This window comes from Salarias fasciatus, chromosome 23, assembly GCF_902148845.1.
Source record: "Salarias fasciatus chromosome 23, fSalaFa1.1, whole genome shotgun sequence".
Lineage (NCBI taxonomy): Eukaryota > Metazoa > Chordata > Actinopteri > Blenniiformes > Blenniidae > Salarias > Salarias fasciatus.
In genome coordinates, this window is record NC_043766.1 from 36,538,390 (window position 1) to 36,563,130 (window position 24,741).

The 24,741-nt window shown below is 42.4% G+C and overlaps 3 protein-coding genes across 3 annotated transcripts in view; all 3 read left to right on the top strand.

Annotated features, from left to right (window-relative positions):
* LOC115382176 (NACHT, LRR and PYD domains-containing protein 3-like) overlaps positions 1-24,741 on the top strand; it is a 1,518,151-nt gene that overhangs the window by 688,938 nt on the left and 804,472 nt on the right. The gene's annotated exons all lie outside the window — the stretch shown is intronic.
* LOC115382197 (NLR family CARD domain-containing protein 3-like) overlaps positions 1-24,741 on the top strand; it is a gene marked incomplete at its 3' end in the record, with an annotated part of 1,183,065 nt that overhangs the window by 215,423 nt on the left and 942,901 nt on the right.
* Positions 4,159-7,139, top strand: LOC115381314 (mucin-2-like; the record flags this gene model as incomplete). The annotated part of the gene is made up of 2 exons (XM_030082593.1): positions 4,159-5,226; positions 6,453-7,139. Coding segments are annotated over 2 exons (1,755 nt in total), but the record flags the coding sequence as incomplete, so codon positions are not given.

The following is a 24,741-nucleotide window of genomic DNA, read 5'->3' on the forward strand; positions in this document are numbered from 1 at the left end:
GCGCGCTGTAACCCAATGGGGACTAACGTCGTCACATGGCGGCCATCTTGGTACAGGGCCGCTCACTCACTCATCACATTAATGTCAATTGAGCGTCAACTTTGAAATAGCTATAGATTGCTCAATTTTCAATCGATTTTCAAACGACTTGGTTTGTTATAAAAGTCAGACATGTAGGCATTTAACTGCATGCAAAAAGAAAAGTTGTGATATTAAAATGTAGTCTGCATCATAGCAACGTAACGTTAGTAATGAATCAAACTGTCTGTAAATCCATGAGGAATTCATTGAGTTGAGTATTTTAATTAGTGTAAATCACTCACCTTCCCTTAGATTACACAGAGCGCCCCAGAGTGGTCCACTGTCCGAAGATGGCCGCCAGTGAACGACGTTGCTGACTCCGCCTTAAGGCATCTAGTTTTTATATGATATCTATGGTTGAGCAGACAGTGGATATATCCGAGGTAAGCGGGGCGGCTGCTGCGTTGCTAACTCTCCTCTGCTGGGCGAGCGGCCGTGCTCTCTGGCTGCTCCACATTTTGATTGACAACACGAGAATGCGGAAGCTCGAACTCTATTGGCTGACGCTGACCGGCGCTTTTTCGGATAACATGGGGGTCTATGAGACGAAGGCGGGGCTCAGAAATAAATTTTTATATTGCTTTATGCTAATATTATATTATAGTATCGAACCAGACTGACACATTTAAGCTCTGTTGAAAAATTATACATACGTTGGAAACGAACGGAAACTCCAGACACGAGCTTTAACAAATACAGAGCATGTTCACAAAAACAACTCACCTTGAGGATTTCTTTTCTCTCTGAGGCAAAATCAGTCAAAAATGTTTCGTTTTGGTTCATCTCCGTCCAAGTTCTCACAAGTTCTCTGCAGCCCATCCAAGATAGAGGACCCATGAAGAACAACAAAATATGGTGCACTGCCCCACAGTGGTGGACAAGTGAAGTGCGCATATCCAATTCACAAAGATCATACATTTCAGGAACATCATGAAAGATTATCTATAAACAAAAATACAACTCCAACTATTGCATGGGACAAAAATTAACAGGGTTACATAAAGGTGGATGTTTTAAAATGCTTCATCAAATCAAACAAAGTGACGGAATAAGAATGGAAGGTCTGTTTTATGCTGGATGATAGGGCTGCATGATATGGCAGTCATATCACAATAATTTCCCTCATTTTATTGATCAATATCGATATTTAAGCTACTACTGTAGCCACAGCTGCCCTGGGGCAGACTGACGGAAGCGAGGCTGCCAATCTGCGCCAATCCAACCACCACCAACCATTCACTCTCACAGCTTTCATACTTAGGCAAGGTGGGTGAAGTGTCTTGCCCAAGGACACAACGACAGTTTTACGCCTGCGGGAGCAGGGGTCGAACCGCCAACCTTCCAGTTATAAGACGACCTGCTCTACCAACTGAGCTACTGTCGCCCCATTTCTTGTGTTCATTAGCCCCAATGGTTTCCTGTGTTGTGTCTTGCACCCTGTTGGAGTCTCCCATCCTCATTCTGATGACAGGCTTTGCATGCTGAATGCTCATTGGTGACAACACCACCTCGGTCATCTTTTGAGTTCCCTAAATGGTTCCACATAGCAGACCTGAATTGCTTTTTGGGTGGATGTAACACTGGGGGAGCCCATCCTTCTGCCATCGTCCATTTACTGGTAAGTTCTTGTGCTTCCTCGACACTCCGTCCACATACACACTGCCTGTGTGTGTCCAGCAAAAGTTCTTATCCCCGAACAAAAACATGTATCCCCTGCTGCGGGAGCATGCATGTATTTGGGAGGGTGTTCATTTTAATTCCGTGTTTAAAGATCAGTTTATGTACATATATGTACAGTAATGGGAGTAATGGCACCAAAATAAACAACATTACAATTTTAATCTAATTGCTTTTTCCAGTGTTATGTTTCCAGCCACTACTGTCACGGACAATAAAATTCTGTGCCTGCCTGCTGTAACCTTGCTTCGGGCATCTTGAGCTTATGTTACAGCCCAGTTCCCCTCCCCGACTTCTCCCTCCTCTCTCACCACCAAAACCGTTGTCTCAGTAGGAAAGTTAAAAAAAACAAACAAAAAAAATGATTATTTGTTCCATCTCAGTTTTCGGTTTATTACCTGTGTTCGATGATTCCATTAACTGTCAAGTGTCAGATTTCACAGTGTGTTCCTGTGCGGTCTAATGTTCAAGTAGGCAGGTGAAGGATCATCTCAATGTGATCAATCCAGTTGTTTGGTATGTCTGCATGCTTGACTGGAAGTGACAGTTTGAAAGATTAACCTGAAAGGGAGTGGTGTAGAAAAAACCCAGACACGCCCAAAAACTCTTCCTGTAAATTTGTTGTGATCGTCCAATATTTAAAAACTAAGTGCCTTTGTCACAGTCAGAGGACAGCTGATCTGAGGTGACAATATGCTCTGTCATGATGAAGCCGATTATTTCTTTGACTCTAATTTGGATGTTTTCAGTCACAGGTAAGTTATTCTAATATTTTAATTGTGCACAATGATACAGTTATTAAAAACAGATGATGCCACACAAGTGCTCAGGTAGTAATTTGCTGTATCTTAAAGAGTTGAGTCGATCAAGTAGTTGGGGTTGAGGGTGGTAGGCCAGTCAGTCATCATGTCAGACTATAGGAAATGGTTTCCTGTGTTGGAAGTTGTGTGGAATCAACACCATCAATGTTTATTTCTTCATGACAGCTGAAGCTCTGGACTGTCTGAGCTGCTCAGATGACTCCTGTTCATCTCCAGTCTCAGTGCCCTGCTCCACAGAGACCATGTGTATAACAGCCACCATTAGAGGTAGACTTTTCTTCATCTCTGGAATTCCTCAGTGAAACACATGGACTCAAACTTTTCATCAACTGTCACTGACTCTTTTTTCACTCTGTAGATGCTGAAGTTGGACAAGCTGAAATCCAGAGATTCTTCAGAGGCTGTGCAACGTCATCCGTGTGTCCAACCATAGGAGAGCAGACATTTTCAATGGATTCAGGCTCAGCCAGTGTTCTGGCATCTGCCAGATGTTGTGATACAGATGACTGTAATGTGGAGGATTTTCCTGGTGAGCATGAACAAATTGTAACACTGAATTGTAATACTGAAATGTTCTGTGATCTTTCAATTGAACTTCTTGTCCATTACCATTTCAGCTCCAGATCCACAAAGAGAAAATGGTGGAATGTGTTTCATATGTCTTCCTGGTCAAAGTGAATGTCGGTCAGCATCATTCTGTGAAGGAGTGGAGGATCAGTGCTTTGAAGGGGAGGGTGAGTCTTCAGGACTTCTATTTATATAACCTATTTCAATTGATTGTGGAATCGGGCCACTTTCAGAACAGAGATCCTCAGCATTCTTACCTCTTGACTTCATGGCCTCCATGTGGCGAGCAATTGATACACCAGATGGTGATCAGTTGAACAGATTGACGAACACACACTGATCACGAGAAACACTCCATGACAAGGCAGTGATCAGTTGATCTCTCTGATGATTGGACAGCGGTGTTTTTTTTTTTTTTTTCTGATTTATGACCAGAAAGCAGTCAGTCGATCCACGTGATGATAACACGGTGATCAGTTTAACCACCTTATGACCAGAGGATGATCAGTTAATTCAACTCACCATTCCTAAAAGCCATATTCATTTCAGGGGATGTTGTTGTCCCACCACTTCTCTTTCCTTTGTGACACATTCCAAGCCTTCTACGTCTTCTTCTTCCACAGCATCAAGTGGTTCTGGGAGTAATCCATCTTTTGGTTGCATATCTCAAACTGTGTGTGACGCTGCTCCAGACCTGGGGGATTTCACACTGCTGGACAATATTGGACCCTTCACCAGCGGACCAATCTGTTGTCAAGAAGACAATTGTAATGATGGCACCATATCCACGAGAACAACGACAGCTGCTCCAACTACAACTCCTCAACCAACCACAACTCCTGCCCCAACAACAACTCCTCAACCAACCATAACTCCTGCACCAACAGCAATTCCTCAACCAATCACAACTCCTGCACCAACAACAACTCCTCAACCAACCACAACTCCTGCCCCAACAACAACTCCTCAACCAATCACAACTCCTGCACCAACAACTCCTCAACCAACCACAACTCCTGCACCAACAACAACTCCTCAACCAACCACAACTCCTGCCCCAACAACAACTCCTCAACCAACCACAACTCCTGCACCAACTACAACTCCTCAACCAACCACAACTCCTGCCCCAACAACAACTCCTCAACCAATCACAACTCCTGCACCAACAACTCCTCAACCAACCACAACTCCTGCACCAACAACAACTCCTCAACCAACCACAACTCCTGCCCCAACAACAACTCCTCAACCAACCACAACTCCTGCACCAACAACAACTCCTCAACCAACCACAACTCCTGCCCCAACAACAACTCCTCAACCAACCACAACTCCTGCCCCAACAACAACTCCTCAACCAACCACAACTCCTGCACCAACAACAACTCCTCAACCAACCACAACTCCTGCCCCAACAACTCCTCAACCAACCACAACTCCTGCCCCAACAACTCCTCAACCAACCACAACTCCTGCCCCAACAACAACTCCTCAACCAACCACAACTCCTGCCCCAACAACAACTCCTCAACCAATCACAACTCATCAACCAACCACAACTCCTCAACCAACCACAACTCCTGCACCAACAACAACTCCTCAACCAACCACAACTCCTGCCCCAACAACAACTCCTCAACCAATCACAACTCATCAACCAACCACAACTCCTCAACCAACCACAACTCCTGCACCAACAACAACTCCTCAACCAACCACAACTCCGGCCCCAACAACAACTCCTCAACCAACCACAACTCCGGCCCCAACAACAACTCCTCAACCAACCACAACTCCTGCCCCAACAACAACTCCTCAACCAACCACAACTCCTGCACCAACAACAACTCCTCAACCAACCACAACTCCTGCCCCAACAACAACTCCTCAACCAACCACAACCCCTGCACCAACAACAACTCCTCAACCAACCACAACTCCTGCACCAACAACAACTCCTCAACCAGCCACAACTCCTGCACCAACAACAACTCCTCAACCAACCACAACTCCTGCCCCAACAACAACTCCTCAACCAACCACAACTCCTGCCCCAACAACAACTCCTCAACCAACCACAACTCCTGTCCCAACAACAACTCCTCAACCAACCACAACTCCTGTCCCAACAACTCCTCAACCAACCACAACTCCTGCCCCAACAACTCCTCAACCAACCACAACTCCTGCACCAACAACAACTCCTCGACCAACCACAACTCCTGCCCCAACAACAACTCCTCAACCATTCACAACTCATCAACCAACCACAACTCCTGCCCCAACAACAACTCCTCAACTAACCACAACTCCTGCCCCAACAACTCCTCAACCAACCACAACTCCTGCCCCAACAACAACTCCTCAACCAACCACAACTCCTGCACCAACAACAACTCCTCAACCAACCACAACCCCTGCACCAACAACAACTCCTCAACCAACCACAACTCCTGCCCAACAACAACTCCTCAATCAACCACAACTCCTGCCCCAACAACAACTCCTCAACCAACCACAACTCCTGCACCAACAACAACTCCTCAACCAGCCACAACTCCTGCACCAACAACAACTCCTCAACCAACCACAACTCCTGCACCAACAACAACTCCTCAACCGACCACAACTCCTGCACCAACAACAACTCCTCAACCAACCACAACTCCTGCACCAACAACAACTCCTCAACCAAACACAACCCCTGCCCCAACAACTCCTCCACCATCCACAACTCCTGCCCCAACAACAACTCCTCAACCAACCACAACTCCTGCCCTAACAACAACTCCTCAACCAACCACAACTCCTGCCCCAACAACAACTCCTCAACCAACCACAACTCCTGCACCAACAACTCCTCAACCAACCACAACCCCTGCTCCAACAACAACTCCTCAACCAACCACAACCACCGCCCCAACAACAACTCCTCAACCAACCACAACCCCTGCCCCAACAACAACTCCTCAACCAACCACAACTCCTGCCCCAACAACAACTCCTCAACCAACCACAACTCCTGCCCCAACAACAACTCCTCAACCAACCACAACTCCTGCCCCAACAACTCCTCAACCAACCACAACTCCTGCCCCAACAACAACTCCTCAACCAACCACAACTCCTGCACCAACAACAACTCCTCAACCAACCACAACTCCTGCCCCAACATCAACTCCTCAACCAACCACAACTCCTGCCCCAACAACAACTCCTGCACCAACAACAACTCCTCAACCAAACACAACTCCTGCCCCAACAACAACTCCTCAACCAACCACAACTCCTGCCCCAACAACAACTCCTCAACCAACCACAACTCCTGCCCCAACATCAACTCCTCAACCAACCACAACTCCTGCCCCAACAACAACTCCTCAACCAACCACAACTCCTGCCCCAACAACAACTCCTCAACCAACCACAACTCCTGCCCCAACAACAACTCCTCAACCAACCACAACTCCTGCACCAACAACAACTCCTCAACCAACCACAACCCCTGCTCCAACAAGAACTCCTCAACCAACCACAACCCCTGCCCCAACAACAACTCCTCAACCAACCACAACTCCTGCCCCAACAACAACTCCTCAACCAACCACAACTCCTGCACCAACAACAACTCCTCAACCAGCCACAACTCCTGCACCAACAACAACTCCTCCACCAACCACAACTCCTGCACCAACAACAACTCCTCAACCGACCACAACTCCTGCACCAACAACAACTCCTCAACCGACCACAACTCCTGCACCAACAACAACTCCTCAACCAACCACAACTCCTGGACCAACAACAACTCCTCAACCAACCACAACTGAAACTACATTATCAACAACAATTCCTGCTCCTCTCCAGTGTCTGAGCTGCTCAGATGACTCCTGTTCATCTCCAGTTTCAGTGCCCTGCTCCACAGAGACCATGTGTATAACAGCCACCATTATAGGTAGACTTTTCTTCATCTCTAAAATTCCTCAATGAAACACACGGACTTAAATTTTCTGTCAGCTTTTCATCAACTGTCACTGACTCATTTTTCCCTCTGTAGATACAATACTTGGGCAAGATCCAACACGGAGGTTCTACAAAAGCTGCGCATCGCCCACTGTGTGTCCAACCAGAGGAGATCGGACATTTTCAGTGAATGCAGGTTTTTCCAGTGTCCTGGTGTCAGCCACATGCTGCAGCACTGAGGACTGTAACTGACGATGACCAACCGTTTATTCAGTCTTCTAAAGAAGTCTTTCTGGGCCTTTTTGGTTGGCAAATTCCTTTTCCTTTGCCCTCTCTGTTCGCAAGTGTGCAGACAATACAACTAACTCAAGCTGCCATCATTAAGCATTAATAGCTCTTGCCTCCTTCCTGAAACAATGAAGATGATTCTCAACTGAACATCTCTGCCAAACTGAATTCAACTTTTCAAATAACTACACTGTCACTGTCCGATAATGCATTCAAGTATCAGTTATAAAACTGCTTCAGATTGATTTGTTTAGAAGCTTTCTTCCCCTGAAGGTTTTAATTTTCATAGATTATGTTTTGCTTTTCAACAGTTTCAGAAATTTTAACTGTTTCACCGATTTAATCTCTTTTGCTATTTTGGCCGTTTAAAAAAAAACACTTGCATTTTTGTTGCTGTTGTTATTTCAAGCAACAATACAAAAAAAAATTGTACTTACCAGATTTCTTTTATCAGTTTTTCTCATTTTTTTATTAATTGTTACATTTTTACAGCCATGTTTCCCAGTATCCTTAGTAATTCGATCCTTATAGGTCCTTTCCTGCGGATATGGATTTCAGTGTGGGTCCAGTCTGGAATCTGATTTGAAGTGGAGGTTATTTTTTTTGTTGTTGTTGTTCTTTTGTTTAATTTACATTAATGCTCTTCCCTTTTCTTTCTCCTTTCTCACTCTTGACTTCTCCACTCATCTGGTTCACTTTCCTCTTGTAATTCTTCCACATCTCAACTTTGTGTGCCAGGTTCTCCAGTTTTCCAAGTGGCTGTGTCACTTCAAATACCTGTCTGTAATCATCTGGATCATCTTCAACATGTCCTACCCCCAATATAGGTGGTGAATATCTTCATTTATTCTTCATTTACACCTAATTTTGTCATTTTTGACCTATATTTAATATACTTTAACACTAAAAGGACTATGATGCTTTATGGAATGCATAATGTATGAAATGCAATAAAATGATTGACAGATTTTCAAGTAAGTTGCCTTGGATTTATTAGTTGTTAAATATACAAAATCTAAATAAGACATGATTTCTGACTTGAGAAACTGTGGGGATCATAAAAAAGTGTGATTATTTACTAAACATCCTGTTAAAACTTGTTTTCCAAGCAGTGTGCAGTTTGAACCATGAAGTGAAGTGACTAGTTACAATATTTGTCCACTAGATGGCATCAGAAAAAAGCAAAAGGAAAGGGCCATGTCTACTGCAGGATTGATAAAAGAACTGACATTGAGAGTTATCATTATTTAGCAAGATGTAGCTCGAAAACATAATAAATACCTTCTGTGTTGTCCATGCATTTATATAAAAATCACAGTGTTTGAAAGCAACAAGGTTTTTCACAAAAGTGCCCCGAAGGAAAACAAACCACTACTCATTGGGTGATTCTGAATCTGAAATCATCGGCAAATAGAAATATGCATGTTTGTTCTTGTTCTGGTGAGCGAGAACCAGCATTTCAACAAGTTTTTTGGGACGACAGACACTACGGTATCCCAGGACTTCAAGGCACTTGAAGCCCTGTTTACATGTTTTCAAGTGAAGAACACAAAAGTAACATTGCATTTTGGGTGCTCTGAGCCACTGAAACACAACATTTTTACAACTGCTCTCAGGGTGGAATTTTGGAAAACCATATCTTCTTGGAAAGAGGAGGACAAGCAAGATTTTCCAAAATTTCCATTTCCATGCAAAAACCAAACTTTTATGAAAACATACGTGGGGCGGTTGTGGTTCAGGCGGCTGTGGTTTCAGTGGGGAGAGCGGTTGTCTCTAAATCGGGAGGTGGTTAGTTCGATTCCTGTCTCCCCTTGTCTGCATGTTGAAGTGTCCTTGGGCAAGACACTGAACCCTAAATTGCCCCCAGTGGATGTATTGAGCACCTTGCATGGCAGTCGCCTCACTGGTGTGTGAATGTGTGTGTGAACGGGTAAATGTGATAATACAGTATAAAGTGCTTTGGGACCCCTGCAGGGTGAAAAGTGCAGTATAAGTGTCGTCCATTTACCATTACTAACTCCAAGGAAATGGGGAAAATGCAGCATGTTGAAAACACCTTCAAAGGTGAAAAGGTAAACGGTCTGAGTCCATCTCAGGGGGAACGGGAACAAACACAACTTTTCAAAAATACTCTGACTCCCATCCACTCAGCCTGTTGGACAGGAGCCCAAAACACACACACACGCACATGCACATGCACACTGTCTTCTTCTGACTGATGATGTGAATTCAACTGTACATGAAAAAACGTGATGCAATCAAGGTGTTTGTGCATGTGTGTAGCCTCAGGGTGTGTTGGCCTCCGATGAAGCACAACAAGTGCTAACATGGCTCGCAGAGTCAGACTGTCGGACACGTTGAGACATGAAGCAGCTCACCGAGGTGATTTTTGGTCACAATCCTGTTTGTATAATAATATTTCAGGTGAATTTGCATCAGTTTTTTTTAGCATTTTTGCTTCAAAAACATTTTTCAAGTGCATGCCGAAGTTCTGAAAATGTTGTAGTTTTCATGTTGGTCCACTAGTTGGTGCTGTTGTTTGTTTTTGTGGTGAAACCACACACACAATCCACTCCAGACATTAACAATGTGAGGACACAGTCAATCATGTGGACAGATCACCCAGTTGGATTTTTATTATGGTAACTTCCAACTCTTAAACGACCAAGTCCAGGGGAATATGGACACTGGAGGAAAACCTTTTTTTTTTTTTTTTTTTTTTTTTTTTTTTTTTTTTTTGTCCATCTACTGAGAATGTGCGGAACAGCTATTTATGCTGGTCACCTTAAAGATTTAATTTCATTGTGCACTAGTCAGTTTTTATTCTGTTTAAAACTTATTCAGACTTTTTTTCTCGACGTCTTTTTATTCTATGTTTTGTATCTTCGAGAGCTGTTGACCAAAATTTTGTTGTGGTGTGCACAATGACAATAAAGATTCTTGATTCTTCAGGAGCTGAACTTGGCCAGCACCAGGAGTGGGACTAACAGCAGGACCAGGACCTGTATGTATGAATTCAATAAAAAAAACACAGTATGTTTTCACTTGGAACAATGCTGTGCAAATGGAACCCTCAAAAGTCAATGAAATCCATTGTAATCGCTCAGAAACCTTTTTAGTAGGCTTGGTTTTGAGAAATAAAACAATGAATTCCTGCTTTAATTCCAGCGTCCTGTAATTAAACCTGAAAATAGTCATGATGACGTCAAAAAGCAACAATAGCAGGTGTGTTAAAAGCGACTGTTGTGACCAGAAAAGCTGTTTTAAGTGTCATACAAATTTCTTTGCGACACCTGATCGGTGAAGCAAACTTCAAAGAAATACTTTCTGGGTACTTTGAAGTTTTTAGCACTGTTGAGATGAAGGGCAGAATCTCCAAAGTGGTTCAAGCCGGAGGCCAAAGTACTTTCTACTGCAAACATACCCAAGCAATAACCTCAAAACAGATGAGATCAGATGAGTCGAGCAGTAGGTCGGGATCAAGGACAGTTTCCTGGACTTACTTTTCACATTTGATTAATCTTGACAGTCAAATCAAGGAGATGATTAAATAGAGCTTTCTATTTATTTATTTTTTCTTCCATCTGAGGCAGCTCGAATAAATCCAGTGGTTAATAGGGAGTACTGTGAGGCAGCAAACAATCTTTTGTCTGATGACTGTTGTCGTGGTTACCAAGTACATTCCCTGGCTCTGTACGCAAGTGAACATGTTCTAGAGACAACAATCACCCTGTTATTGCTGGCATCAGCAAGGATTCAACCCGATTTGGAGGAATCTTTATTAAACATGGTTCGGATAAATGTATGGGGCTTGTGGTCAATGCTACACGGCTTCAGCACAAAATCCAGCATTGGTCAGGCCTATGTCTGTGTTTCAGAAGTTTACACATGAGTTTTCAGTATTTAGACTGACCCCTGGAGTATACAGATGAGTAAATTAGCTCAGTTATTGACTTTTAAATGGCTTCTAAGGATTACAAGTGTGTCTGGGTGGTTGAAACCTGTACAGGAACATACCCTGGATCTGATCTGATGTCAGTTCAGCTGGAAACAAATCCTGCAGATCACAATGCTGACAACAACAAGGAAGCTGATTACTCATTGACTTCATTATAGTTATTTACGCGGCACCAATAATCTTTAAGTCAACATGAACAGAGCCTGCGGCAGAAGAGTTCACAAAGAAAGCTGAAGAGCCAGTTTGCAAAAGTCATTAATGACTAATTGAAGGCTCGTCGAGGCAGGGAACACTGATTGCCCTGCATCGATTACCTTGATGAGGTGCCAATGTCTTGCCAAATCTGCCCCCTGGGTTTTATTGTGTAAATTAGGTTAAGTTAGTAGAGCTAAAAATGGAATTTCTTTTAAACTTTGTCCTTTCCCAGAGTTTTGTAGAATAATTTTATAATATTCTTTACATCATGCTTATTATATTATGTTATTTACTATTGTTCATGTAATGCATGTCTCTGGTAGTTATAGTATGCTAGTAGACACAGGCGTAGAAAAGACATGTATCCTTTTTCTGTTCGCCAGCCTGCCATGTTTCATTTTTACGGCAGCCTCTTGGCAGCTGGACAGTTTGTTTTTTCTAAAGTCAAGACTTTAGGTCAATTGTCTCTCTGTCTCCCTCTGGTGCAAATGAGGCTCATTGGACAAGAAATGTGACACTATGATTTGTTGCACAACACCTGGCATTTGGGAAGACTTGATGGAGACTTGATGGAGACTTGATGGAGGCTGAGAGGGCCTCCCAAGGGGTCACGGACCATGACCTTTGTAGGGAGGGGGGAACAATTGTGTCTTGACGAAGAGTCCATGGAGAGTTGACGAACTCCCAAGAAATAGTATAAATAGATGGAGCGGAGAGCGATCGGGGCGTCAGTTCTTTTGGTCAACCTGACTGCCAGGAGGTGTTTTTGGGAATAAAGTCCTCCTTTTGCATTCTGACTCTGACTCTGCCTGATTTTTCTGAGGAGAACTACGATGGAAGACTTCAAGAACCAAGAATGGATATAATTGAGGATTTTACGTTTTTTCTGGAATATATGTTTGTGGGGTTTTTTTGCACCGTGACTGGCCTAGGATACTTTTTAAAATAAAATTCCACGACAAACGCCATAAACATTTTTCTGGAATCAGAAGCTGCACAGATCTGGTTCTGATAAAAAGCTCTCTTTGCGGACTGCAAGCGGGAGGTAAAGGAAGCAGGTTTCTGTTTGTATGAGGACAAATCAGCGGGCTCGTGGGATTTGCGCCACTTTCTTTCTGCTGCCCTGAATCCAGCTCTTTGTTCTCTCAGAACATAGAAAATAGAATGAATAAATAGAATAAAAATACAAATGATGAAAAAAAAAATAAATAAAAATGATGGAAATAAGAACTATAAAAGGTCAATTAAAAGTCAGATTAAAAAGGTGTGTTTTTAACCTCCCAGGTTTCTCACAGGAAAAAGCGTTTTCGCATGTCTTTGCATGTAAAGAAGCTCGCGCTAAAGAGCTAAAGCTAGCCAGCGTATTTGTTTTGAAGCGCTGATTGGTTGAAGTAGCTGTCAGTCAAAGTCCACAGGGGGAGAGGCGGGATTTTCAGTGGAACGGAGCGTTTTCTCTTCCGGGTTTCAGAATTAGCCCCAGAAAGTCTTTCATTTCACACAAAATGACTTTTACTTAGCGCCAAAAATAAACTATTACCATGTTAATGCCATTTCTCGGGTTTGGATTACCTAAAAAAGCATGATACAGCCCCTTTAAAATTGATCCTGAAGCAGACAGGGAGCCAATGCAGCGACTGTAAAACCGGTGTAATGTGGGCCCGCCCCCTGGTCCTCGTCAGCACACATGCGGCTGAGTTTTGTAATAGTTGTACATTTGAAATATTCCTTTTGGGAAGACCAGAGAGCAAGGCATTACAGTAGTCTAATCTACAGGAGATAAAAGCTGCATTAGCACCTCTGTACTGGCCTGAGAGAGAAACGGGCGGACTCTGGCTATATTCTTAAGATGATAAAATCCAATCTTAGTTATGTTTTTAATGTGTGGAATAAAATTTAGCTCAGAGTCAAGAATCACGCCCAGGTTCTTAACTGATTGTGCTGGTTTAAAATCCTGTAATTTAGGTAAAATTTTCTCTCTCTGGCCTTCAGGACCGATAACTAAAACCTCAGTCTTGTCCTGGTTGAGCTGTAGGAAATTCACTGCCATCCATGACTTGATGTCTGACATACAGTTAAAAGGGTTTCTATTGGCCCTGATTTTCTTAATGTCAACGAATAATTTACACTATCTTCCCTAAATACCATCAACCTGAGTTGAGAATTAGTTTGGATAATTTTGAGAAACACAGTTATTATTGATTACGAATAATAGTGAGCAGTTCATGATATTTACCTGTTTGACAGATGGACATGGGATTCTATTGACCTGAGCACTTTGATCTGTGTGTCTTTGAAACCAAGAACAGCAAATTGAACATTTATGTTTGATCAACCAGCCTCTAATTGTTTCCATACTTTTTTAATCAGCCAAATTAGTCTCCAGATTCAAGCAGCTCGGACACTTTTTCAGAGGGCCATACACTAATGAGACAATAATATCTCACAGGTAGTGATGCTTTCTTTCAAAATACACTGATCCCACACTGTTTCATGTTATTTACTGCCACTAACTGCAGGTGAAAGAGGTGAGTTGAGGCAGTTTGATTTCCAGAAGTGAATTGAGTGTCCCGTGACCTGTCCAGTTACACAACATGCCTGAGAAATAACAAGATGCAGCATCCTCAAGGTGTGTTACGATTGTGGGCATGGACAAGCATTTGTGTCGGACAATACTTAAAACGTCACGGATGCCACAAAAATATTTACGATCACGTGTTGTGCTGTCTTCCTATAAACCTATACACATGCAAACAACACATCTTTGCAAATTACTTGAATCAGATTTGCGTCATGAGACACTGGATGACGGGAATTTCTGGTGGTTTCAAGCTAACCAGTCTGTAGTTGTTTCTGCCTTGGAAAAATAAATCAAAATATTTCCCACAAATAGTTATTTCCTGATTCCAGGAATCTCAGGTCTCACAGCTCAATATGATATGAGTTTGCCAACAGATTCAAATACCAGAAAAAGCCCCAAAGCTGGAGCCACTGAAAACTCATTTTCCTATATGAAAATAGGGACAATGCACTTTTTTCTTTTTTTTTTAAGTCCATCTTCATGGAAATGGGGGAAAACACAACTTCATGAATACTGTCTGATTCCTTGATATTTTTTCAAAGCATGCAACTCCATTTAGTATATATTTTTTCTGTAGACTCCTGTTCTACAGTCAACCCGCTGACATGTGCATATGTATGTGTGAACATTACATACAATGGCGCTTCTATCTGCCATCTACCAAAGTGAAGTGTTGCACCAGTGGGTCGTCGTCGTTCACTTTTTGTTGAAAAAACAAATAAAAATGCTCCGTGACAACATCTTATACCCACTTTGAAATTTTAAGGAAACTTAATTTATTATGTCTGTATTTTTTAAGTATGTTGGTTCACATGTTTTGAAGAAGAAAAAATTGCAGTGTGTGATGAGGCCATGTGGACATGATGCCTCTCATTAAAGAATTTTACAGGTGAGAACACACATACTTGGAATGTCCCGTGTGATCGCCCAGTCTACTGCTCATCATCAGCTCACTCTTTATTTTCAGCTGAAGTGTAATTTAGTCTAAAACAACACAGGGCGTGGTCAAGTAAGTGGAGCAAAGTCATTTCCAACCATCAAAAAAGAGAAAGGAAGGAGTGTCTGAACAGTTGTGATGAAAAAAAAAGAGAACACACCCATCAATTTGGTTGCTACGCATTCATTTATTGTCTATTCAAACAATGCCTTTATGCTTCAAAGTTCATTGTCACAATTTTGGAAACTGAACATCGGAACACACCACGATGAAACTACTCCTTTCTGTGACTCTACTTTGTGTATTTTTCACACCAGGTAACATGATTTTTTTGTTTAAATTCATTGCTAAAATGTTGCTTTTATAAATGTCGATGTTTAGTATCTCCTCATGGCAGTTTTACACATTGAAGATGATTTGTGTTTAAAAGAATTCAATCAATCCAAAATGCAAAAAAGTGCAGGATTATGATTAATGTGAGGATTTTTATTTAATATATGAAACAAAAAAACAAAGAAATATCTGACATTAAAGCGATCAGAATTTGCTTTTAAGATAACTGTGTGAATATTTACAGAATTTTGCTTGAATTTCAACACCGACTTCAATGGGAAAGTCTTGGGAAAAAGTTCAAAATTGGATCTTACAATCTCTTACAAATTAAGTCTAGCTTCTTTTTAAATGACTTGAATGAACTGAATGCCTGAATCCTCTCCCATAAAAATAACACCATATTTTGAGTCACCTTGTTTTTTTCTCATAATAGCTGCAACGCTCGACTGCATCACCTGCACGGGTCAAGGATGTACGAATGAAATGCCGCAGACTTGTCCCCTGGAAATCAACTCATGTGTGACGGGGTTCACTCGAGGTGATGTTGATTTTTCTTCAATGCAGTCAGTTGCAAGTTGATGCCATTAATGTTAACACTTTCCGCCTGGTTTGTCTCAAGGTGGAGGTGTTTTCAAAGGATGTGCATCATCTTCGGTGTGTCCGGATGCGGAGCCTCAGATGTTATCATACGATGTAGGGATATCTGCTTTGTCTGCCAGGTGCTGCAACTCGGACAACTGCAACTCAGAAACCCTGCAAGGTCAGTACATATGATCAAGACGTAGATTCAGATGTAGACTCTCTCTCCCTCTCTCTCATGATCTCAAAATGTCTGTTTTTCAGATCCATCTGTGTCACAGCTAAACGGTCTCCGTTGTTCAACTTGTTCTGGGACTCGGTGCGACCGAATAGTGCTGTGCGCAGGAAATGCCAACAACTGCATTCAGGGGATTGGTGAGAATGAACTAAGTATTCACTACCTTCAAGCAGAACAACGGTTTGAATTTCTAACTTCCCACCAGTACCAGGGTCTGAATCTGTAGCCCTCTACCTGAAACAGTGTTTGACTCCATTCTGATTATTTTTTCCAGTCCTACCCTTTTCTCTCTTATTCATTTAACCCAACAGAAACAATAGCAAGTTGCCACCTCTGAGTCTGGTTCTGTAAGTTTCTTCCAACAGAACTACTCTTCTTGAATGGATTTCTTCTTTTCTGCCATTTTTTTGTGCGTGCTAATGGAGAGTTGTTTTTTTTTTTTCTTTGTAAAACTGTTTGCAGATGAGTGTGTTGTTTTTGGCACTGTATATAACATTCACTTCAGTTGAATCATATCTGGGAATCATAAAAGATGCTCAGACAAGGCCTGTCCCTGCTACATTTCAAGCCTCTTTGTCTGCTCTGAACATTAATCACTCTTGGGTGGAGATGATGGAAGTCTTTCTTATTTCTGTTGAACACAAGGCCAAGCCCATCCACTCCTAGGCGTACCTTCCACTGCACTCAGATCATGCACAACCTATATAATGACACGGGAATTCAGCATGTCTACTGACAAGGTAAAAAAAATAACATTTAAAGCTTATTCTATGCCACTGTACACTACTCTTTTGTGGTGTAATTACACCAGAGCTAAATTTAAGAAGCTGCAGGCTGCATGTAATGATGCACTGTGATTATTGGAGGTTTCACTGTGGACCAGAGCCATTCAGCGGTTTGTGTTAATGCGCACACTGTTGATGCTCTCATTGGCAAAGTCGTCGTGACGTCACAAACCTACCGACCAAGGGCGCCATTTTGAAAGAGGGGAAAACAAAGTAAAACAAGCACAGAACTCTGTTGGACCGCTGGCAAGTAATAATCTCTAAATGTGAGCAATTTTAATTTAAACGTGAATTTAATTTTTATTCTGTAGAATTTTAAATTTCGAAAATCGGTACAAAATTGACAGAGATAAAGCCATGGGCAAAAATGTGTCTATCTCAACCATTTCTTTACTGATTTTCAAAATTCAAAGTTCCACAGAGTCAAGGAAATCGGCTGAATTAGATACAAAGGTCATTTAAATGTTATTAACGATCAGATTCAGATAGCATGGTCGAATACGATTATTTAAATGTTATTAATGATTAGATTCATAGCTGGATTCTTAAAGTTGTATTGTTATCATGCTTTTGCTTATTATTGTGCTGTTGATAGGGTGCTGGTAAAATGTAAATAAAGTTTAGGAAATGATTGATTTAATCAGTGATGTGATGCCAGTAGCCTCAAAATAACATATTAGCTAAAGGGAGATTAAATACAGACAGGATGTTTCGTCAAACATTTTATTCAGACTTCTATAAATTGTCTTTTAGCAGCGGGAGCGGATGGCATGTGCCACCCTATGGGCCTGAGTCCCGGGTCCGCTCGGTCCTGGGCCTGTGTCCTGCTCGGCACTGGGTCCAGTGCTGGGTGTGTGTGTCTCGGTGGGTCTTCACAACTGTGGGGAGGAGTCCTGGCGGTGGTGCCGCTGCTGTCTGACTCTGAGATATGATTAAACGAAACAATAAAAACCGGTGCTGTATAACGTGACTCAGCCTCGTTATTTGTAATATCAGGGGTAAATTAACGGACCTATAATCTCTTCAGACCTCAGCCGGTGTCCATTCATCTAGGCGATGCGGTTCAGTGATCGTCCTCCAGACAGCATTTTTCTCTTTTAATTCCACTTTTTATTCTTCCAAAGATCTCCTCCCAATTTACCTTCACCCAAGACCTGACAGGATCAATTTCCAGCTCCAAAAAGTTCTTTTATTGCCAAAATCGCTCCTTTTCCGTGTTTGACCTCAGTGTGCGCGGCTTCAGAACAATATTTCAGGGCGTAACATGTTAATGACCAAGTAATCAAGATGAAACTCACCACTCGTCCTAATGTACAAGATGTGCCCTCCATTATCACACAATAAGGTCAGCAGTCTATTAAATATCACAGAATTGTAGATGGTAATTATATATATTTATTTATGATTTTTTTTTTTTTTTTTTGTTATTAATGCATTAACGCACTGCTTCCTTAACGCCAACAAATATTTTCATCAGGCGTTAATGCCCCCCCTCGCTGAGCGTCCAAAAAGCACACACAGCCGTGGCACTTTCTGCAGTGAAACACGTTCCATTCCTCATTTTTGCCATAATGAATTCGACGGAATTATCAGAAAAATCACGAGGAATAGGCTGGTATGAAGCACAAACTGAAATAAGGAGCGCAACTATGACAAAAATTAAAGTGAAACTTAAATCGCCTCTTTTGTCGGCGCAACGTTTCGCCCCACTAGGTAGTCTTCAGGGTCTAAAAACACACAAAATAAAGTAAATTTCCCTTCAACACAGAGTCTGGCTTAACGAGGCACAATTTGGCATGACTGAATTCATCTTGTCTTCTGTGTCTGAGGGTCAGGGGCCAGGAAATGCATTATGTCAATGAGTGTCCTCACAACTAAAGAAGTACAAGTGTGTGTGTGTGTGTGTGTGTGTGTGTGTGTGTGTGTGTGTGTGTGTGTGTGTGTGTTTTGGCAATCTTGGTAAAGACTTTATATTTTAAGTTATTATAAATCATATTTGATTAATTGTAAAATTATTATTGTAAAATTATGCTTCTTGCAAAAACAAAAACAAAAAAACATTGCCCTGTCCCCAGCTGGGGGCATGATGATCACAACAGAGTACTTCTGAATTTATTATTGTATTTTGCGCATAATGCAATTAATCACAGAAAATTTATGCGATTAATAGCGATTGAAGCCAGGGTAGACGATGTTGAAGAGCCTGCAAGATTTGAAAGTCGCACACCTCAAGACATCCCCCCGAAGCTCCTCCTACTCCAATCAGTGCTTGGCCCAATGCCACACCCCCACGAACGTGACCGCACATCTCACGGGTTGTCCACGGCAATGCCCTGTCTTCATTGTTTTCAATGGGACCCCGCTCCAAGGTGACCATACGTCCTCTTTTACCCGGACATATCCCGCACCGGGCGGGATTGTTTATTTCAAGGAAATGTCCGGGGTTCACTGTTTCTCATAGCACATAAACGTAAATTGACCGGCGCTTTGCACACAATACTATGGTATTTTGTTGCACAACGTAATTACCGAGAGGCGGTCTTGTGAGCCGATCTGCGCCGCGTGCTCACACACACACACACACAGACGGAGCAGAGCAGACGGGGCTGTTCAGACAGCGGAGCATCTGATTGATTTCTCAGGAGCGGTCCGCACCTTGCGATTGGTTGGAGTTTTTACAGTCCTTTGGCCGTCACAGTTGTGAGATTTTTTCCGCACCTTTTTCCATACACATAGTGTATTGACTTCTCCCAGGGGGCCAGGAGGTTTTCACTCAGTATGACAAAAAGTGCTTTTGGACAACATCGTCTACCCGAGACCCGAAATGTAATAATTGGCCAGCACTAATACACACACACATATGCATATATATATATATATATATATATATATATATATATATATATATATATATATATATATATATGTGTATATATATATATGTATATATATATATACACATACATACATACATACATACATACTGACTCCTCCTCAGTATACGTACTGAGCAGGATTACTGTTGCAACAACACATCATCAGTAGGGTAAAAACTAACCTGTCTCACGACGGTCTAATCCCGGCTTACAATCCCTGTTAGTGGGTATATACATATGTATGTATATACATATGTACACATTTGTGAAAAAACTGGAGTTATCCAAAAAATAAAATGACAGCAGCTTTAATTACACCTGAAGAAAACTGGTTCTTATCTGGACTTTGGAGGGGCTGGAGGCAGTGCCGATTTGATTCTGCACCTGTTTTCTTTTCCTTTTTTTTTTCGATGTTGACTGTTTTTCTGTTCTGTTTGTGATTACTATTTTTTTTTTTTTTTTTTTTTTTTTTTTGTGAACCCAAGAGTCTAAAATAAAGATTGACTGATTGATTGTAGCACTGCATGCAGCGTGGGTATTCAACCTCCAGACGTCAGCAAAACCAAATCAATTCACTTGGAATGACATTCTGAATCATCCAGTTAAATTGAAGAAACACCTTTTTTTAAAAAAAAATACCTATTTTGGTGTTCTTTCCACAGTGTCGGATGGTGCCACCACAATTCCAACTTTGGGATGTGCATCTCAAAGTGTGTGTAACGCCGCATCAAGATTGGGGATGTTACCATTCTCAGCAATAGCTGGAACTTTCACCAGTGGGCCATCCTGTTGTAACACGGATCGATGCAATACTGCACAAATGGCCACAGCAACAACAATAATCACAGCCCCAATTACTGCAACTCTGAACACCACAACAACTGCAATGCCAACAACTTCTCAACCTAACCAGACAACGACTGTGAGCCAAACAACATCTGACTCAAACACGGCAGTAAGCACCTCACCACCCAACATGACAGTGGGCGAACTCACCATATCCCCGAGTCAAACCAGTACTGGTGGAAATCCAACTGCAGGTAAAAATAATGAATGAATGAAATTCTGAAACAGTGGAAACATTTGGAAGTGATAATACTTAGTGTTTGGAATGTCAAATATTAGTCTGACTGTTTGGCTTTATGTTCCAGCTGGTCCTCTTCAGTGTACGACCTGCATAGATTCATCATGTTCCATTGAAGATGTACTGCCATGTTCCTCTGAAACAATGTGTGTGTCAGCAGCCATCCTAGGTGAGCATCTTACCTGACAAAATACCTTCTATGTCAACCATTTACTGGATACAGAATGCCAGAGTTATGACAACAGTCACCCCGAAAGCACATTCTGTGCCATATACCCAGTCAACTAAGAAATCCAGGATTCGGTCTTGGGTTCCAAAACTTTTTTCCACATCATCCATTCAGTCTATGAAGAAAGCCACGGTTAGCTGAAAGGACATACATTCATTCTCATAAAATCTGTCAATAAAAATCTTTTCCCCTCTGTAGAGCTTTCAAATGGAGCCGAGACTGATCGAATCTTCAAGGGCTGTGCAAACTCCTCCCTGTGTCCATCGACAGGCCTTCAAACCCTTTCAACCAGTTTGGGTCCAACAATTACAGTTATATCTGCTAACTGCTGCGACACAGAAAACTGCAACTCGGCCACTCAAGCTGGTGAGAAGAGAGAGGCAGGTCACACAGTGATCAGAGCAGAAAGACGTCAGTCTGTCATTGAGCTATTTCAACATGATCTTCTGTTTCAGCACCAACTCTTCCAGAACCAAACGGCCGACTGTGTAACTTCTGTCTTCCTGATACCACGGACTGCAATGTTATCATACTGTGTCGAGGAAACCAGGACAGATGCATCCAGGGAAATGGTGAGATGTTTTCACATGTGTCCTCTGTTGAACAGCTGTCCTCATCAGTTATATGAGAAATTCAGTCAAGCTGAGAAAGACTTTGGTGAAGAGAATGTTTCAATCTGAGGCATTCAGACATGATTTCAGTGGGCCGGATGGGGTCTCGGGCAAAGTCCTTGGGTGTCACTGATCACAGGAGAGATGGCTGGGATTTTCAAGATTACAAGTAACTGAATGAGAGAGGTCTGACTTTGAATTTGTACATTAAAGACTTTATTCTCCATCTCCAGTGACAACAGAATCTGGCACGTCTCCACTGAGTGGCTGCTCATCTGAAAATGTGTGTAGTGCTGCTCAGAGTTCGGGGATGCTGCCACTGAGGCCAGAGGTTGGCCATTTCAGCAGAGGACCCCTATGCTGTGAAGGAAATCTGTGTAATAATGTCCTGCTGACTACAACTACGACGACTGACACCCCCACAACTTCTACTCAGATGATTCCTGGAGCAACAAGTAAGACAACAAGTAACATAGACAAGCATCAACTTGTCTTGATGAGGTTTTGAAGACTTTTCAAGTGGTCCTTGAAATAGATGAATAGCATGTCCACTTCACTGATAAACGTACATATCCATGGTGCTGTAGATTTCAAATTCCATGACTTTCATCATCTCTCTGAGTATACTACCTCGTTCTCATTCTCTTTCCAATGCAGCTGTTCCACTTCAGTGTACGACCTGCATAGACTCATCATGTTCCGTTGAAGAAGTATTGCCATGTTCCTCTGAAACAATGTGTGTGTCAGCAGCCATCCTCGGTGAGCTTTTTACCTGGAAATTATCTTCAATGTCATCCATTCACATCATTGTGAACGCAAGGGTGATGACTTCATCTAACCCTAGATCATCTTCCATGTCACCCCTTCAGTTTATAACGTAGGGATGGGTTAGAGCTAGAGTTATCTTTCAGCCTTCTTGGATGTCATCCATTCAGTTCCAAAACAAGTCCCTCAGTCAAAGTCTGATTTCCCTCTGCAGAGTCTTCAAATGGAGCACAGACTGAACGAATCTTCAAGGGCTGTGCAAGCTCCTCCCTGTGTCCATCTACAGGCCTTCAAACCCTTTCAACCAGTTTGGGAACAACAATTACAGTTATATCTGCTAACTGCTGCAACACAGAACATTGCAACTTGGCCACTCAAGCTGGTGAGAAGAGCGAGACAGGCCACACAATGATCAAAGCAGAAGGACGTCAGTCTGTGTTTGAGCTATTTCAACATGATCTTCTGTTTCAGCACCAACTCTTCCAGATCCAAACGGCCGACTGTGTAACTTCTGCCTCCCTGATACCACGGACTGCAATGCTATCGTACAGTGTCGAGGAAACCAGGACAGATGCATCCAGGGAAATGGTGAGATGTTTTCACATGTGTCCTCTGTTGAACAGCTGTCCTCATCAGTAATGTGAGAATTTCTGTCAAGCTGAGAAAGACTTTGGTGATTAGAATGTTTTAATCTGAGGCATTCAGACATGATTTCAGTGGGCCGGATGGGGCCTCGGGCAAAGTCCTTGGGTGTAACTGATGACAGGGGAGATGGCTGGGATTTTCAAGATTACAAGTAACTGAATCAGAGAGGTCTGACTTTGAATTTGTACATTAAAGACTTTATTCTCCATCTCCAGTGACAACAGAATCTGGCACGTCTCCACTGAGCGGCTGCTCATCTGAAAATGTGTGTAGTGCTGCTCAGAGCTCGGGGATGCTGCCACTGAGGCCAGAGGTTGGCGATTTCAGCAGAGGACCCCTATGCTGTGAAGGAAATCTGTGTAATAATGTCCTGCTGACTACAACTACGACTACTGGCGCCCCCTCAACTTCTACTCAGATGATTCCTGCAGTAACAAGTAAGACAACAAGTAACATAGACAAGCATCAACTTGTCTTGATGATGTTTTGCAGACTTTTCAAGTGGTCCTTGAAATAAATGAATAGCATGTCCACTTCACTGATAGACACTCATATCCATGGTGCTGTAGCTTTCAATTTCCTTGACTCTTATCATTTCTCTGGCTGTATTTGTCTCGAGTACATTTTCGTTGTTCTTCTCTTTCCAATGCAGCTGTTCCACTTCAGTGTACGACCTGCATAGACTCATCATGTTCCGTTGAAGACGTATTGCCATGTTCCTCTGAAACAATGTGTGTGTCAGCAGCCATCCTCGGTGAGCTTTTTACCTGGAAATTTTCTTCTATGTCATCCATTCACTCCATAAGGGACGCAAGGGTTTTGACTGGAGTGAACCCTAAATCATCTTCCATGTCACCCCTTCAGCGTATAACGGAGGAATGGGTTAGAGCTCGAGTTATCGTTCAGCTTTCTTGGATGTCATCGTCTTAATTCCAAAACAAAGCCATCAATCAAAGTCTGATTTCCCTCTGCAGAGTCTTCCAATGGAGCCGAGACTGATCGAATCTTCAAGGGCTGTGCAAACTCCTCCCTGTGTCCATCGACAGGCCTTCAAACCCTTTCAACCAGTTTGGGTCCAACAATTACAGTTATATCTGCTAACTGCTGTGACACAGAAAACTGCAACTCGGCCACTCAAGCTGGTGAGAAGAGAGGCAGGTCACACAGTGATCAGAGCAGAAAGACGTCAGTCTGTCATTGAGGTATGTCAACATGATATTCTGTTTCAGCACCAACTCTTCCAGAGCTAAACGGCCGTCTGTGTAACTTCTGTCTTCCTGATATCACGGACTGCAATGTTATCGTACCATGTCGAGGAAACCAGGACAGATGCATCCAGGGAAATGGTGAGATGTTTTCACATGTTTGCTCTGTTGAACAGCTGTACTCATCAGCAATGTGAGAATTTCTGTCAAGCAGTGAATCACTTTGGTAAAGAGAATTTTTAGATCTTTTTTCATTTTTTTTTTTCCCTTGTCATGTTTGGCAGCTGGGGCATGCAATATTGTATGATTGTAGCCTTTTACAA